The 18,340-nt window shown below is 39.2% G+C and overlaps 1 protein-coding gene across 1 annotated transcript; it reads right to left on the minus strand.

Moving 5' to 3' along the window:
- Window positions 1–1,641: 1,641 nt before the first annotated feature.
- Window positions 1,642–18,163, minus strand: ghrhrl (growth hormone releasing hormone receptor, like). Its single transcript, XM_070909199.1, has 13 exons — window positions 18,089–18,163; window positions 11,687–11,792; window positions 11,037–11,144; window positions 9,735–9,826; window positions 8,865–8,968; window positions 7,904–8,036; window positions 7,607–7,760; window positions 6,041–6,101; window positions 5,597–5,666; window positions 5,176–5,267; window positions 4,236–4,365; window positions 2,914–2,955; window positions 1,642–1,743 (listed from the first exon to the last, which is right to left on the minus strand). The coding sequence occupies exons 1-13, from the start codon at window positions 18,140–18,142 to the stop codon at window positions 1,642–1,644; spliced, it is 1,248 nt and encodes a 415-aa protein (XP_070765300.1). The 5' UTR covers window positions 18,143–18,163.
- Window positions 18,164–18,340: the final 177 nt, after the last annotated feature.

The following is an 18,340-nucleotide window of genomic DNA, read 5'->3' on the forward strand; positions in this document are numbered from 1 at the left end:
CACATTTTTTATCAAGATGGTATCTGTCTTACAAGTACAAGCAACAATGACTTTCATGGCTTTAGCTTTCATCACTGATTTGACATTTTGTAGCTGCCAGCTGATGACGTTTTCATTTCGTGAAAAGGTTGCAGAGAGCCTTACTGAAGCGGAGTAAACATTTGTTATGCACTAACTTGCAGGAACCTGTTGTTCTCAGAAGGCATTAAAACATCACAGGAAGAGGCACAAGAGAAGCAGCAACATCAAAATGCAACAACAGAGAAAAGTTGCTATAAAACAACAGTCTGACAGGGACTAGTTTACACATTCAAGAGGATCGTGGATTAATATTTTGTGTGACATTCATCTTGATGAAGTTGTTCTATCAGGTTATAACACATAAAGAATACAAACACTAATTCAGATTTCTCTCAAAAAGAGATCTAACACAAATTAGGCAATTATGGGAATCAAGTATCCAGTTTTATCATGCAGGTGAAAGCACTGTACAAAACATTAACAGGTATAGTTATTAAAATAATTTAGAATTATTACCATGATACAGTTTGCGTTCATGTGTCCCAGTCCTTTGCTGACTCTCAGATGGCAGTGGAGATTTCTTTCGCACTGGTGGAGTCACATGACATGACAGAACACAACACGCTGCATTGGCTTTAACCTTTAAAGTATACAGTAAAGTGGTTTTCAACCGTGTGCCATCGAAGTTCAAGAGTGCAGGTTTTCCCCCTCTCCACACACACTATAGCAGCTAATGTTGCTGCACCCCACAACATCGGTATCAACAGGGGTATTTCATTTTTACCTTGATCTTTACTGTGAATAAATAAACAAACAAATGAATAAATAAATATTATACAAAAAATTTAAAAAGCATAAACATACTGACAGTAGATCTACCTGTGTGCTGAAACAAGTCATGCCTCCTACAGTCTGATATAATATGAATAATATTATATGGATTATGTAATGTAATGTTATAATACCAATGAATAATATGAAAGTCATTAATAATAATCCATTTTAATTGAGTCAGTCATGTGAGTCAGCTTGATGCAAGATGACTAATTTGTCACTTGGCAGTTAGACCACAGCTTCATCGCAAAAAATATCAAATGTTCTACTGTACTGTATCTTACTTGAGTGTCTACACATGAAACGTACACTTGAAAAGACAGTGTGTTTTGTCGGTTTAAACCTATATCCGGTGAAATTAATTGACTTGCTAATTGAGGTTCTTAGATCATTAGGCTACGCTTACAGCTCAGCTAAATTGTCATTCTTTAATTTGACCAGTGAGGCCTCCAACAAAATCTTGAAGCTGATCTTTCTAATGCTATTGCCACAGTGTCCTATGAGATATGCATACAAGATTGTGAGGATCTGTCTTGAAATGTGTGTGTAAGAAGTTCACCTCAGTTCCTCCATTCTGGCTGAAGGAGGGCAGTCAGTAAAACAGGCAGTCAGTAGAGTTTGGAATGAAAACTTTACAGACTCTGGCTTCAATGGTGCATGGCCAACAACCACCGGCGCATACTGTACAGCCCATTAGAGACGATGACGTGCACGGAAGCAGTCCTCTGTGAACATTCAGTTAGCAGAAGACCTACAGGAGGAGGGTGATGGCATGTCAGGACACCACTAGAAGGGTGTGTCCATCTGGCTGCCCTTTGCAGCAGGAGGCACCACGCCATAGCTCCGCTCCTGCCACCTCAGCCACTGCATGTGGACCTCTTTCTGGACCTGTCAAACACACACACACACACACACACACACACACACACACACACACACACACACACACACATAGATATAAAAAACAATGCAGATGATGCTGTTACAACTCATATGTGTTTAAATTGTTGGTTTATATAATATATTGGTTTCAATATAAGGCTACAGCCAGCATAGCATAGCTTAGCACAAAGTCTGGGGGAAACAGCTAACCTGGCTCTGTTCAAAGGGAACATATATCTCGTTTTAATTTGCACAAAAAGTGTTACAATGACTTGCTGTTTTACGAGGGGTTATGTGCTGGACTATTTCTTAGCCAGGAGTGTACGCTGGTTGCCTGGCAACTGCTCGTGGCCAAGAGATAGTCGTTGTTTTTGATTGGAGAGCTTTAAAGATGCTGGTAAGTGGATTTTAGTACCTTTGGACAGACTGGTTGTTTACCACTGTTTCAAGTCTTTACACCAAGCTAAGCTAACCGGCTGCTAACTGTAGCCTCATATTTAATGAATCAATCTACTCTCTGCAAGAAAACGAAGAGTGTATTCACCAAAATGTTCAACCATTCCTTTAAACTTCAAAAACAGAACCAAAACATCCCAAACCTGAACACTAAATTCAATCATTCGTTCCCCTTGCAGAGATGACAAGTCATTTTATTGGATATTAAGTCATTTGAGTTATGTATTTGGTGTATTATTATATTTTTTGAAGAGTATTAGAAATAATACATTTCCCCAGGCATCAGAACAATATTCATTGATAAACCACAGCTGTACATTTTTGAATCAGTTTTTAATCTGCAAGGGGATATACAGTAGATGTAGATTAAATTAACTAAGCCATTAGTCTATGTAATAATTCAGATACCCCATGTGGCCCTAAAGCACCAAACAGATGAACATGAGTTATTGAGTACTGGGTATTAAACACAGACTGGTGCAGCCCTCAGACAGTGGGATGTTGGCCTCACATTAGTCTTGGTTGTTACATAAGTGCTTGGGGTCCATCCCTTATGTAATGAGGAGAAGGTAAGTGGCATTTTAAGCCCTGACAACTCTCAACCACTCACCCCTCACTGGGTGATGATATGATCTGGGTATGCAGGTTCGATGTAAATTATCTGTGTGATTTGTTGAATACATTGTAGTAAATGCTTGAGAGAGTGTGGCTTGTACTGACCTCTTGATTGAGAAAGCAATAGAGAATTGCTACAAGAAGGCCCTGTAACAGAGACGGTTTTAATCATTAACATTTAGAACAAGCCCGCATCATTAAAAGGTTGCTCATGCGAAGATAGCTTAAATGTCAGACACAAATGAGAACTGATAGGCTGAAGAACGAGAATAAAAAATAGGTCAGGAAAATCTATTATGTTTCGCTCACACATCCAGCAAACAAGAGTGGAGTGATGAATGGTTTGGATTTATATCTCAATAATACACTGCTGTAAACCATGTATACTCCGAAGAAGAAGGCTGTACACTCTGCTGCCCTTCCTTTTATCTTTACACTAAAACAGGCAGAATGAAATTGGTCATACTCTTTTATACACAAAGCCTGTGTTACAGTTATTTAGACACTTTTGTTACTATTATGTTCCATACTCATTTCACACTAATTAATTTAAATTACCAACAGGGGGGGGTAGGAGCAAAATCCAATTTGGGGAGCTGGCTAGCAAACCAGCTTGTGCCACGTGTGACATAAAGTGGAGGAAGCCATTTGCCCATGCAACACAGCATTGCTAAGCCCTTTCCCACTAATTAAAAACATATTTATTAAGGGTTTTCAAGCATATAACTAGTGTTGGGCTTTAAAATCATTTTATCAAATTAGGAATTTGGTATTAAATCTGCCGCTCAAATTGAAATGTCTTTGATAATAAAAGGGATGGCAGTGTCGGTCAGGTGAGTGTTCAGTCCCGCTCTGCGATCCAGATATAAATGTCTCAACAAGTATAGGATGGATTGCCAGGATATTTAGTACACACATTCATCCCCTGACTTTTACTATAGCGCCATCACCATTATGGCCAAATACTGCATCTCAAGAAAAAAAAACTAATGACATCAGGCTCATCAACACCTTTGTGTTTAGTGCTAATTAGTGTACTGTAGACACTCAGTCTACATAAGTTGTCTGGGGAAAGAGAATTTCAACTTGAAATGTCATTACCTTATTCAACACATTTGTAAATTAGCACATATAAATACAACATTACTGAAGGGAGTATGTATAAAAGTGCAAAAAGCAAAGCAAATCCAATTATCTATAATTATCGAAGTAATGTGAAGAATTAATCTATTCAAGATATTGTCTAAATTAGCATGCACTTATTTTGATAGACGGGACTCCCATGTCCACTGATCAGACAAACAATGAGGGCTTATTACGAGATACACCACTCTAAAGAAATTACATCCTGTGAGTGAGTGTGTGTGTGTGTTTTCCGCGTATTTGAACATGTACAATATATCGCTGTCAGAATATTGAGTGTGTACCTGGAAGGATCCCATGCACAGCTCGATGCAGAGGCGCAGGTTAACATTGAAGTAGTCGGGCAGAAAATTGAAGAACATGTAGTGAGTACCAAACAAGGGGATGAGGAGGAGGGTGGACTTAGTCAGGCGTCTGTCGCACAGAGGGAAAGAAAGAAGATGCAGGAGACGAAGCCACTTCAGGGAGTCATTTAGTGCATGTCTTGTCTGAATGCTGCCCCGAATAACATCACGCATGAAGACACGCTAATCATCAGATGCCAATCAAGAGGATACTTGAGTGTGCGTCAGTCTGTGTAAGGCTTTTGTTTATGAGTGCAAAGGTAGTAGCAGGTGCATGATTCAAAGTGAGGATATTAAAATGTGAGTGCAGAGGTAACGTGTTTTTTGTGTGTGTAAGGGATCATATTAATCTAGCTGGTGCAATCAAGCATCACTTAACTTACCTTTGGTATGTCTTTTATAAGATCCGGATATGCATGATGTCCATGAACACTTTCAACCAATTAGTAAGCCTATTTCAATTAGAAATTCTGATAAGCCTCATGGGAAGTGGAAAGGGGGACGTGGCCAGACTGACTAGTTTGAGGTTCAGTAGTGACTGAATGAATTATACATTGCTCGCTGTGGTGTATCAACAGTTTTCACACAACTTCACACTTTCTTTAAGTGTCTACTTATCAGAGGGAAAAAGTATCAAAGAGAGTGAAAAAGAACTTGAAAATGTGCTTAATAGTTCAAGATAAAGAAGTGACACAGACACAACTTTGAACATTTGAAAGACTGTGGGAGGAAAAGATGAAAGCTAAATAATTTCTGGACTTCTTCTTCAGGTCTTTCTGTGTTCAAAATGGAGAAATGACTGGAGTCAAAGATGTTGTATTGCTGCTGAGTTCAGCCACTCATACTGCATGCACAACTGTGTTCGCAGCTAAAGGATTACCTGTACTGCGAGGAGTTATTGAACTGGATCAGTCGAGGATTGAGCTTCTGTATCAGGATTCTGATTATGTTCATGAAGAGCATAAAGTTGACCTGTTGATAGAAAAAGCAAGAGAGCAAAATGAAGAAAAAGATGTTGTTTTAATGGGATAAAGCCTTGACAGGTACTCAACAACAACTTGATTATTAAATGTCATGGCAACAATATGAGCAGCCAAGTGTGTAATTGACTAGGACTGGTGTGAGGGCAGTTTCTGGCACTCTATTCTAATGTGCACAAAAGAAGGTTTTTTCAAATAATTTCTCAGAAACCATCTCTAAAAAGAAAGTAAACAAATCATCTGCATAACAATCTGTAATCTGCTAGGAGCATAATTAACAGCCCATCATTTTGTTTGTTTCAGCACAATGGGAGCTTTTACCGCTATAGACACAACAATCGGTCCCTTGATGATCCACCAATAGGGCGAGTCCTCGTTGATGTCCCAACATCTACACGGGAAGACATTTTGAGAGGTGCGCTTTAGTCGGATATTCTTCTACGGTGTGATGTACAATGAGTTCAACTGACTGTAGAATAAAAATCAACTCATAACAAGTAGCACATACAGAAGTAAATTAACATTAAAAATCTACCCTCACCTTCCCTCCTGAGGGTGTATTTATTCATCATCAAAACCTATAAAGTGTATCATAAAGCTATTTTATGAAAGTGCTACACTGTGGCTCTAACTGTTGAAGATCTTAGTGTACTTCTGCTTATAATGTTGGTCATTAAGTGTGTTGCAGTGTGCTGTAAATGTATATAAAAAGTGTTTGATCAAGTGTTAGTGGAGATGGAAGTGGTTGTGGAAGTTTATACGAACTCTGTGTCCTCAAAATACACCCTGGATCCAATCCACAGGATGATGAAGAGCACAGGTACACCTGCGGAAAGGCAGAAAAGTCAAGTAGGTTGAATCATAATTAGACAGTTATCAGTGTGTCAGCTCTTCCAATATCTGTATTAATCTGTTCAGCAAGAACTCAAAATAAATGGAATATTTTAGAGGCTTCTTGCACTGCACATTTACATTATGTGCAGTGCATAAATCCTCACTGCCACTTGGGCAAATTCCTCTATACTCATTGTAGTTGGCAAGTTAAGTGGCAGTGACCCCTTTCATTGAATCATACATGAGTTCTTAAGAAATCAACTTGAACATTCTTTGAAGAAACATTCAACCCACAAACATAATCTAATACATTATTAGTGACCGCCACAGGGGTGTAAACCTTAATTCAGTTTGTTTGGTAATTACAGCTGATGCCACTGAGCCACGGGAGTTTCCGGCTATATTCAAATAATAAGTTGGGGATGTTGGCTGATGGCCTCTTGTTGTCCCTAAAGACAGCTGTGAATCTACTTTGAAACACAGAACTGTAATACATCTCTAACTCTTCAGCTCAATAGGTTTCAATCACTCATCTGACTTTGAAGGATGATGCATCTTCCAGTGTGTTTCAGTGTTTAAAAAATACACAGTTTGGCCCTCAAATTGTCCTCTTAGGCCCCATGGCATGATATTGATGTTATGTTTGGAATTGAAAAATACACGCTATTTGGAAGTAATTAGAGGTCAAAATTTCAAATTCTTCAGTAAGTGACCCTGTGGAGACATAAAGTAAATGACACAATTTGAAACTGCAAAGCTGCTCATCTGCTCATCATTTTTACAATACAGAGGGATGATGGCTCATGACAAGGCAGCATTACTGTGGGGAACCTCATATTACATATTAACAAAACTCCTCATTTGTAGATTGAAAAATCAAGAAACCTGGCATGTGAATTGATAGAAAAAGCTTATCTGCAACGCAAGGTAAATAGTTGTCCAGAATAAAGAAATATGTTCCAAACCACATGCAAGTTAGATGGACCTGAAACTGTCAAATTGCACAGTGTGAGTATTTGTGCACTCCAAGAAGAATAACATAATCTTAAACATCAAATTATAGGGATATTGATAAAAAACATATCTATTTTATCTAAGATCAAAAAAGCAGAAACTCATTCTGTGCATAATGTACTGGCTGCATAAACAGAATAAACAGCGGTGCCTCGGCCCACACAAACCAATGTGGACTTCCACTCCCAAACTTTTCAGGCAATTTGCATTGATAACTGATATACTTGCTGATTTTAGTCACTAATGGTCAGATAAAACTTTTTTCTTCTGACTTTTTCTCTTTCTCCAATTTTGTAATCCTTGCATCTATTACCAACTACTGTTTAAGAAGTATCATACTTTATTTTCCAGTCCTTTTGTAAGAGCAAGCTTCATATAGGATACTGTATTTCACTTGTGGGATCCAATATAACCCATATTGGAACCAAACTCTGCAGCTCAGCATAACAAATGTCGGGTAAACTGCACATCAGGGTCTCTCACCCCATCCCAGCAGGCTGAAGCCCCAGAGGCATCGACGGCTGTGGTAGAAGGACGAAAGCAGCAGGGAATTGAGGTAGAGCGCCTCCACCAGGAGCCAGAAAAAATTGGCCATTACACAGTAGTGACAGAAGACTACAGAAGCCTTACAGGCAAACTGGAAACAAAGACAAAGAAGGACATAGAGTGAATCAGAAGGAGGGATTAGTATGAGAGAGAAGTACGAGAACAGGGTAAATCTGCCCATAGGAATTTCTTAATACAACCAAAAACCTCTTGTCCTCAGCGTCATTATCTTACTGTGGAAAGGGTGCAGTGGTTGGTGTCGTCACTTGCAAAGAGAGTGGAATCCTTTATGAACACAGCCACAGCTTTCAAGATAAATGTGACGAAGAGCTGGATGTGAATGAAGTTCCTAGCACAACGCAGCCTCCTGTTGAAAAATCAGGTAATCATATACACGTCATTAATGTCCTGTAGTGTGTGTGTCTGACGCACAAAACAATATCAAAACCAGGTGATTTGATTAGATTACAAGTCGGCCAGGTAGTCAAAATAAATTCTGCTTTACGCCACATTGTTACACTAAAAATGCAAAAGGAAAACCAAATCAGTTTTCATGAAAATAAAGCCATTAAAAATGTACAGTATGTGAGGAACATAACAATAAATAAGAATACAAAAAGAGATGTAAGTTATGGTACTGTGGTATAGATTTATAAAACTGCGCACCAACTGGCCAGAGAAAAAAAGAATCCATTAATTAAGAGGTTTTGTGTTTCTACACGCTCCTAAATCTCTTAATCCAGTGAACCAAAGAGCTGGATGGGCGGGTGTGAAGAACCCCTTGACATCAGTTGCTAAGTGGACTACAGGACCTCATAAGGGATAATGACATGCATCATAACATTATGACAACTGATTTCATGACTGTTTTGTTTGTTTTTTTATTTTGGGTTTCAGGGTATAAAATGAGGTCAAACAACAGCACTACTGCTCTTCCCACAACACGAAAGTCAGACATTTTGGAAAACATGCTTATTTACATTCTTTGCAAGAGTTAGATGAGAAGATGGATACCTCTCTTATGTGCACTAAATGTGAAGCTAGAGCCAGCGAGATTAGCCTGCAAGCTAGTGGCCAAGACGCTTACATTAGGCCCCATAAAACCACAACCTAGCGTATTTACATTTCTGTTTGTGTGCAGAATATGGAGTAAAAGTCTGTCTGTCGTTTGTATTTTAACGTAATCTGTTCCTACCTGAAGAGCAGCAGGATCAACACAGCAACAGCCAGCACCACTAGAGAGATGCTGTAGCCGACGGTGTATACCAGCTTCACTGTGGCAAAGTATGACTGCTCTGTCTGAAAGCAAGACCAGAAAGAAGATTTTGTATAAAAAGACGTTATACTCAAGCTTGAGACTCACCTGTATTGAAGAGATGACTGCAGCATAACTGCATGAAAGCTTTTTTCCATATTCTGATTCTAATGGCAGTATGACTGAACTAAGCAGACTACCGAATCGACTCAAAAAAGTACACGAAAAAGCTACTTAATTAGAGTAACAGTGACTTTCCACCCATGCTGCAGAAGGTATTTTTTAACTCAAGACAAAAGATTCTCTGTATAGCACCAAAAGTAGTTTTCTCATAATTATCTTCAAAAACACTTTTCAGCACCATTCTCTCTTTGTGAAACAAGATAATTTCAGTTATTACCTGATGGGTGGTATTCAATTCACTTACTGCCTTGCAAAAGTATTTTCCCATGAGGCACATTTATGTTTGAATAGATTTTCTTTTCTGCACGAGAGAGGCAGCGAGTCAGTGAGTTTATATTCTCGAATCTTTAACTGCCCCAGAAGAAACAAAAGTAGCTTCATGGGCAGCAGTTTCACTTCATTACAGTCTGACAGATTGCACTAACATTTTTTACCTGCTACTTTTTTATTTTCTAATTTACCTTGTTTGGTTATTGATTTCTGATTGTTGAAACAGGAGGGTTGGTGGGGTTTCCCCCCTTTTTTCCTGTTGGGTGTATCCTTGTTGCTGTTGCTTCTCCTCCTACTTCTAATTCTCTTCCTTTACCCTGACCTCTGCGCTCCAGGGCTGACCTGACCAACTCTCACCTCGGGAATGTCATCATCCACACTGCAGGCGATGTGGTGCGGTGGGAATGGTCTGGACCAACCTCCACTCGTGCAGTTACGGCTCACTGAACCTGAGGTGAAAGGTCAAGAGATCAAAAAGTCAACCATGAAGAGATAATCCTCAGATTAGATTCACTAGCATGTCAAGAAAAAGAGATATTCATATAGCATGTTTGGTGTTTGTAGCCATGCTGCTCTTGAAATGGCAATGTTGGTTGGTTGCTCTGACTTGCATCTTTGTTTATCTCTGGTGCAACCATGAGGTTGACACTTTGATTGTAAGTGAAATGTCTCGGCAACTATTGGATGGATTGCCATTAGATTTGGTACAGACATTAATTTTCCCCTTAGGATGAATTGTAATAGCTTTGGCAATCCCTTAACTTTCCATCCAGCCTTCATCTAAACCTGCAAAACTAACTTTCTCAGCTGTACAGTGTGTTTAGTGCTAATGAGCAAATGTTAGCATGCTAACACGCTAAACTAAGATGGTGAACATGATTAACATTAAACCTGCTAAACATCATCATGTTAGCATTGTCATTGTGAGAATATGAGCATTCTGACATGCCACGTTCATGTAACATTGGAGTAATTAAGCTCTAAATGCTCCGAGATATTTGACTTGACTGAGCAAAAGTCAGCCACCGTCATTCCATGTAATTAAACCCAAATTTAATGGATATATTTTAACCCTCACACAACCGACTCTGCCATCACACAACCTTGTTGAGTTAACAGATTACGGTGAGCGCTCACAAATCATTAAGATGAGAATCTTTCCCATCTCTACCATCCATCCGATGTGACATGAACGCTAAATTAACATTCAGCTCAACGCACCACTGTGCCTAAGTACAGCCTCACAGGGCTGCCAGCGTTGTCTTGTTTAGACGCTGTTATACATCCTCACAGAGACATAATGCCAAAGTACTTCTTCTTTGATCATTTTGTAAAACTCTCTGATTTTACTCTCTGCGTACACTCAAACCTGCTAATTTAAAAACTAATTTGATAGGAGTCTCCTGTGACAATCCAGCAAGACTGGGCACTGAGATCCGGCATGAGACTAATTAACAAAACATAAAAAAACAAATGAATAAGAGATTGACTAAATTGATAAATAAATAAACATGAAATCACCAGGGTCAAAAACACCCTTTGCTTTCATCAGAACAGCAATTTAACTTAATTTTGACCCACTGGTAAACAAGCTGTTCTCATCATTATCTCAGCCTGAACATCCTCCTCACCCCCCCTTTCACCATGTGATCCAGTCACCTGTGTTGTTTTTGAAGAGGGAGAAGACCGCAGGACAAGCTCTGTGGACCGTTTCCCCTACGACTGCATGAGGCCAGCAGACCACTGCGTCCCAGAATGGCCTACAACCTTTTCGGAGGAGGTTTGGGAGGAGAAAGAAGGTTAAAAAGGTAAGTATGAGTCTATCAGGGTAGTTAATCAGAAGAGAGATTCCATGAACACACATTTATACGTACTGTCACACACCATCGCCTGAAATGCACACAGTTTAAATATATACCCATGGAGATACAGTAGAGGTAAATGGGGTGTATCACACCCCCTCTGTGTAAATTGCATTAAGACAAGAATGAGGAAGCACTGTAGATCCCCAACCAAGGCCTTTATCTTGAGCTAGGTTCTGTACATAAATCCTTATGTAACTATCCTTAATGGTCTCCTCTACAGATGTATCACAGGGATAGATCACGCAGTGCAGTTTTCATTCTGCAGTTGCAACGCCATCAAGAGTCTGCCCTGACAACTGATGATTCTCTGTGAGGCATTTATCCCAGCTTAGACCTCCTTGTACTTAGTGTGAACATTTGCAGTATATTTCATATCCCAACCACAGCCACACTTGAATTTATATGAGCTACTGCTGCGGGGTGATTTTAAAATGGAAAACATACCTTCTGTGCTTCTGTTGCCCAGCTCTGCAATGTACTGAAGGCAGCTACGCTCCTCTTTCTCCAGCTGAAATATGAACTCACATTCAGGGTGCAGGCTCGACAAAGCCTAGAGGTAGGAAAGAAGGAGGGATGCTCTATTAGATATATACAGACATTCAAGCAGAGGACACAGAGGACACTCGGTCTGTAATTACATGAAAAAGGAATTTCACGTGTATGAAAGAAAATGCATGTCAATTTTTAAATGGCAGTGACTAATTTTGCCTTTATGTCCTACATTTAGCAGGAAATAGTAGTAACCTTTTGGCAAAACGCACCTATTTCGGTTGGTGGCATTAAATAAAATGATCTTTCACTAAAGCACACAGAAGGGGAGCTCGGAAAATTCCTTAAATGAGTTTGTCCCTAAGGACACAGATGATTGTTTTTGCTGCTCAGAGATTCCTCTGTTTGTCTGTCCCTGCTCATCCCTCCATGTCCTGATGTCAAAAGAAAACACAATAACTGGATTTGAATTTGATTGGCATTTATCTCAGACTAAAACAAATAAAGAGTGTCTTGTATCTGAGAAGGACTGATATTAGGTGGATGTTGCAGGGTAATGTGGGAAGAGGGTGGATGGAGGTTGTGCACACCGATGGTAATTATCCTTTTGGCTGCAACTCAACACTGTGTATGCACTGTGATAATAAACCTGTTACTCAGTCTGCAAGTGAATAGTTGTTATATAAAAGAGGTTATAAAGAGGTTATAAAGTCAAATAATCCAATTTGTGAGAATGCGCAAACATTCCTGTGTTATGCCAGCCAAATTATGCAGCATAGAATATAATGTGTTTTTGAACATTGTGACGAATACATGTTGTTGTTGACAGTGAGAGCTGCAGAGAAAGCTGTTCTGATCATTGCCTGAAGGAAGCATTCCTTATTAAGGTTTTGAAGCACAGTATGGATATGAATATAGAATGCTTGTGTTTGGCAGAATGGGTCCATTGGTTATGAGGGGTTTCCAGATGACAGGAATGCCAAATAAAAGGGTCAAAATGGCAAGACAGGGCCAGAACTGACTTCAAAACATCCACTGCTGTTTTGCAGTCTGGTGTGAGACTCTCAGCATCTCATAGTGCACATTTTTAAAGTTTCATACTACAAAGTCAACGTTATGCTGCCAGTTGCCAGCTGGAATTGTCAAAACTGAGGTGAGCGTGCGTTCACATTCATATGTCCCTGTAGTTACTGAGAGGGTTGGTGGTGATGAGTGAGAGTATCTTGTTTGAATGGGCTAAACTACTCTGGGTTAAATTCAAGTGTCATTTATTTTTATTTCATGCTGCTGGTGATCTTAAGTGGTCCTGAATGTAAAGGTCAGAGCAGCAGGCTGGGTCTTGTTTTGTTAGCTTTGAAAACATGCTGCAGTGTGTGTTTCCTGATAAAAATGTCTTCCATGGCACTGTTACTGAAGTACAGTGTCCATCCACTTCCTGTCTTTCTGCTTCCTTTTAATTTACCTACACAATTTGGCATCATATAATATCTATTTTCATATGGTACCTTGATTTTTTATTTTTATTATTTAGGCAAGTGAAACACATGAGGTTTTCTAGCGTGATGGAAAAGATTCATTAATGTTAATCACTGTAGCCCCAAGTTTATTGTTAGACTTCAATGATGCTGTTATTGACTTGGAAAGATACATAATAATTTTATTCCATTCATATAGTCATTTTGGTGCAGAATTTACCATAAAAAAGAAAACATATATATAATATATATATATATAGAAGAGATTGTTGCTCTTTTCAATTTATTTCCAAGCTGTTTGTTCAAGTCTCTGTATGAGCCTTGAAAACACCACTGTCTAGTTATAGTAGCTAGGAAGTGAAAGGCACAATGTGTGTGTGTGTGTGTGTGTGTGTGTTAAAAAGAAGAGAGCACAAGCAGACAAAAACAAGACAAAAGTGGAAAAAAAGGATGTACTTATAGTCAGACATGTAATCATGATGTCCCTCCATTTCCAAAATTACTCAAAAATTTGTAGAATGTTTTGCATTTTGTTTTTCCGACACTGAGTAATTTTGAGGCTGCTATTTGAGCCTCTCTTTTGGTTTTAGAAGATGCACTTTCAATAAAACACTGAGAGGTCACAGACACAGCCTTAATAAAGCCCTCTCTGTTATTGATGGGCATATTGCACAGACTTCTGTCCTTGATTCAGCTCACTTCCATCTCATTTGGACCATCTCACAAGTCCTGAGGGAAAACAAGTGCAACCAAACTCTTAATGAATAGAAGCTTCAGAAGCCAAATTCCTCTGGGACCACAAACGCACCCTCTGGAGATCTCCAGTTTCCCCCACTCACCAGCTTTCTGAGTGTCATCCAATAGGATGTGCTGGTTGTGTGTTATAAACATTTCCATTAAAGAGTTTCTCTGAGGGGGGAAACAGCAACATCTGCACCCATGCAAACCCACCTGGAGCCATTTCCTGAAATGACACCACTGTGTACGCCTTGCATAGATTTAGCTTTTTATTATCACAATGTTGTGTGTTGATTTGAACTGAGTGAGGGTACAGTATAATTTTATCGGGGTTGACTTTCAGCGTTGTTGCACCATCTGTGAAAGGCAAGGTGAAAATCGCTTTGGAAATTGAGAATCAAATGCCAAACGAGTGATGGAAGTGCACAAACAGAAAGTGATTTGTCCAAAATGAACAGATTTTCATTTTTAATCATCAATCAAAGCGAGTAAAAGACAATGGTAAAGAGGATTCATGAGTTTCCATACAATAAAAACAGGGATACAGATTTAGATTTAAACATATTAACTTCTTTAAGAGAACACACACTCCCATCAATAAACACTCCCATTAATTGTCAGTCGTACATGTAGATAAGATGTTGAATCTCCTTATTCAATCAAGTTGAACAGATGTCTCTTACAAGAATACAAGATTCTCATCAAAAGCCAAACAAAAGCTTTAGAAGGATTTAAACCCAAAATGCTGCGTATCCAATCAGGTATAATGTGGTGCCTTGAATTTCATCAGGATATATTTGAAAATAGACAGCCATAGGTGAGACTGGTTTGGACCAAAACTCTTCACTCACTGCAGCCCTTTCTCCTCCTTTTGTGTCTCAACTGCCAACTTGTTCACCATCACACACACACACACACATACACACACACACACACACACATACACATACAGATACAGACACAGACACACAAACAATAGGATTCTTAGAAAAAAGCCAGAGCTTGAGTTTGTGCAGAATAACAAAACACTTTAGTAACTATATCAAAAGCACCTTACAGAATAAACACAATACAGAGAACTAATTGGAATCCTCCTGACAGTTGTTGGACAGACAAAAAAAAAGTATTTTTCTTTAAGAAAGTAGGAACAAATATGGAAAACTCTTAACACCACCTCTCCCTCCATCAAGGAGGAATGGACGTGTTGGAAGCAACCTGAGCAAATCGCAGCTAGTCCTCTTTGTTCCTAATGCAATGCTAATAATCTAATGAGATGTGTTATTGTGCAATTTACGAAGCAATTACTGCCCTTCCTGTTCAAAGGCAGGCAAGCAGGGACACATGAAAAAAAAGGGTTTACCTTGCCTCCTGCAGAGAAATTGAAGTCAGTCAAGTTGGGACATGTATGCAGATATAGCCATATGTTGTTCTCTGCTAAACTGCGGTTGTGTTGTTAAAATGGAATTGACACAGCCAGAGTTAGGGTATTTATATTCAAAGCAGAAAGACGTATACATCCATGCTAGATTTTATTCTACATAAGAATGGGGTGCAGTTGAGAGGAAGCGAGCAAAGCTTTGAATGGCAGGGGGCGAGGGGACAAAGCAAGAGTCAAGACAGGGTGGCAACTGCATGATGGGATAAAGGGAAACGCTATGCTGCATTTAAGAGACAGAAACAGAAATAGGGAGATAGAGAGATGGAGGGGCTGCATAAGGTAAGTCTGGATAATATGAGCCATGAAACAAAATGTAAAGCCAAAGGACCCTTCACACTGCCAGGTTAGTGTGCAGTGTGCTGTAAAAATGTTCTCTGAGAGGTGAAGCCCATTATCCACTAACTACCCAAAAAGGGGCCATTGGATTGGGCTCACTTTGCAGATGTTGCCTTCTATTTTCAACAGCGAATGAGGTGCACTTTTACACTGCTGCAGCGGTACTGTGGCACAGTGTAAAAATATAAAACACGTTCCCGTCAATCAGAAACAGAGCACAAACACAGCCAGCCTCTGAAGAGTTCAGATATTGAATGAATTGTTTGACATTTTTAGGAACTATGCTTATTTGCTTTCTTGCTGAGAGTTAGATGAGAAGATTGATACCACTCTCATGACTGTATGTTAAATATGAAGCTGGAACCAGCAACTAGCTTAGCCTAGCATAAAGACTGGAAACAGTCTGGAAATACAGTTAGCCTAGCTCTGCCCAAAGCTAAGATCTAGTGCCTACGAATTTACACATTATATCTTGTTTATTTAATCCCTAAAAAACAAGCATAAAAAGGACAAATCAAGGCTTTAAGGCTAAACAACAACTTGTCGTTGCCAGACTTTATGCTCGGCCAAGCTAACTGGCTGCTGGATGTAACGTTAGCTTCATATTTATGATACAAACATGAGAGTGGTATTGATCTCTCTCATATATGACCCATATTTCTCAAAATGTCAAACGATTTTTTTGAACACACAACTGTTAAAACCGTCCATCCGCTTGTGGGATGAATCAGGTTTAGTTCACAAGAGTAAGATTTGGACATTGCTCATTGTTTTTTAACCATACAGCCAAAAAAGATGATCAGATCATTTTCATCTTTTGGGTTTTTTTTCTCTCTCTCAGATGCTGCTCAAAGTGCAAAATCCATTATCACTATATCTGAACATTCACCAACACCAGTCATGTAGCCTACTATTGGTCTTGTTGGTAGTGACTGTGTGTCCTTTTGAAGTGTGTGTGTGTGTGTGTGTGTGTGTTTTATGGACCCTGGTAGTTCATTATAATTCCCAGCGGTCCCGAGCAGTGAAAGAGAAAAGAATGAAGAGCCACACAGTGATGAGAGTCTGCCCTGTTCCCATTCTCTCTCTCCGCCACGCTGATAATCATATCACCTGTTTGCTTGCTTCCCGTATTTCTATTCCATTGTGAAAATTAGCGAGGTGGCCAAGTAATAATAATCCTATAAAGCTGTTGTGAGAGTGTCGGTATGTGAATATGCATACATGTGTATGCTTTGTTGCCTGTCTTGGTTCTTCACAGTTGATTAGCTGAGACAAATTGTACAAACACTGTAGACAATGAATAAAGAGGAAATATCAGCAAACAAACGTCATTAATTTTCCTGATTTCAATCAAGTGAATTCACTACACATATTCTGGTTTGCTTGTGTATGCGGTAGTCTAATGGAAAACATTCAAATTTTCATGGATTTAAATTCAATTAACCTAACATTTCCTTTGCTTATATCGCATCCCTCTTCGTATATGTACATTTTGCAATATTACAGGTTTTATATTTAAATGCACTGCTATCTAAACACACTCACATATTTGCATCTCACCTGTATTACCAGACCATCTTTTACATACTTAAACCTACAATCATCCTCACACACAGACAGACTAATCTCCAAAATGTGAATTACTGAGTACAAGGTTAATGATAAAATAATAGCAGATCACAGATGACAATAACAGTACTTTAGGGCCCCAAATAATGACCAATTAACCAGTTACCAAACCAGTTATCGTTTTGTCTATAAAATGTCCAAACATTTAAAAAAATGTCCATCACAGTTTAGAGCGCAAGGTGACCAAATAAAAAAACCCAAAAATATTCAGTTTATTATAATGGCAGTAAAGAAAGAAAAACAGTAAATACTCCAGAATGGAAGCTGGGGCCAGTGAATATTTATTCACATTAATTCAGTACTTAGATGAAATACTTCTGGCCTCAGATCGGTTTGCTGATACACTCCAGCTGTGTCTTTTATGATGCAACACGTTAAAGTCAAGAAAATTACTTCACTTCATATCAGGTGCCTGCGGACGGACGCAGGGCGCGCGCACACACTTACGCACTCACGCAGGTGTGTTTAGAGTTTCTTGTTTTGATTAAAGCTCGTTGAATACCGCAACTCACCAATGTGTTCACTAAAATGCAGGTTCAGACAGAAGGACAAGGTGACATGTGGATATCTGTTTCAGTTGTGTGCACTTTCATATTTTTTCTCTCTCATCTCTCATAAATATTTCTCGCAATGGTTCAGTTTTTCAGACAACTCTGTTAATTTCCAGCTTCAAGTTTTCTACGTGGCAAAACAAAAAAAAATCATTTATCTTTCACAAAGGTGAAGTTAAAAATCACTCACAGTTGGAGCCAAACACAGAGTGAGAAACATCCCTCTGATGTGGAGACAGGACATGTTGTCGGTTCAGTCTCCTCCGTTCAGTCCTCAACCACACACTCCTGCAGGACGGGATGCCCCTCCGTCTCCCCCAGGTGTAAATACAACACTCGTCAAGCGTGCGACAATAAAAATGTAGCGCTTCCTGTGTATAGTTTCAGAATAAAGCCCTCTCTCACAAACTATCTGTTGGAAATGCGTCTGAAAAACATATTT

The sequence above is a fragment of the Enoplosus armatus genome, chromosome 7 (genome assembly GCF_043641665.1).
Source record: "Enoplosus armatus isolate fEnoArm2 chromosome 7, fEnoArm2.hap1, whole genome shotgun sequence".
Lineage (NCBI taxonomy): Eukaryota > Metazoa > Chordata > Actinopteri > Centrarchiformes > Enoplosidae > Enoplosus > Enoplosus armatus.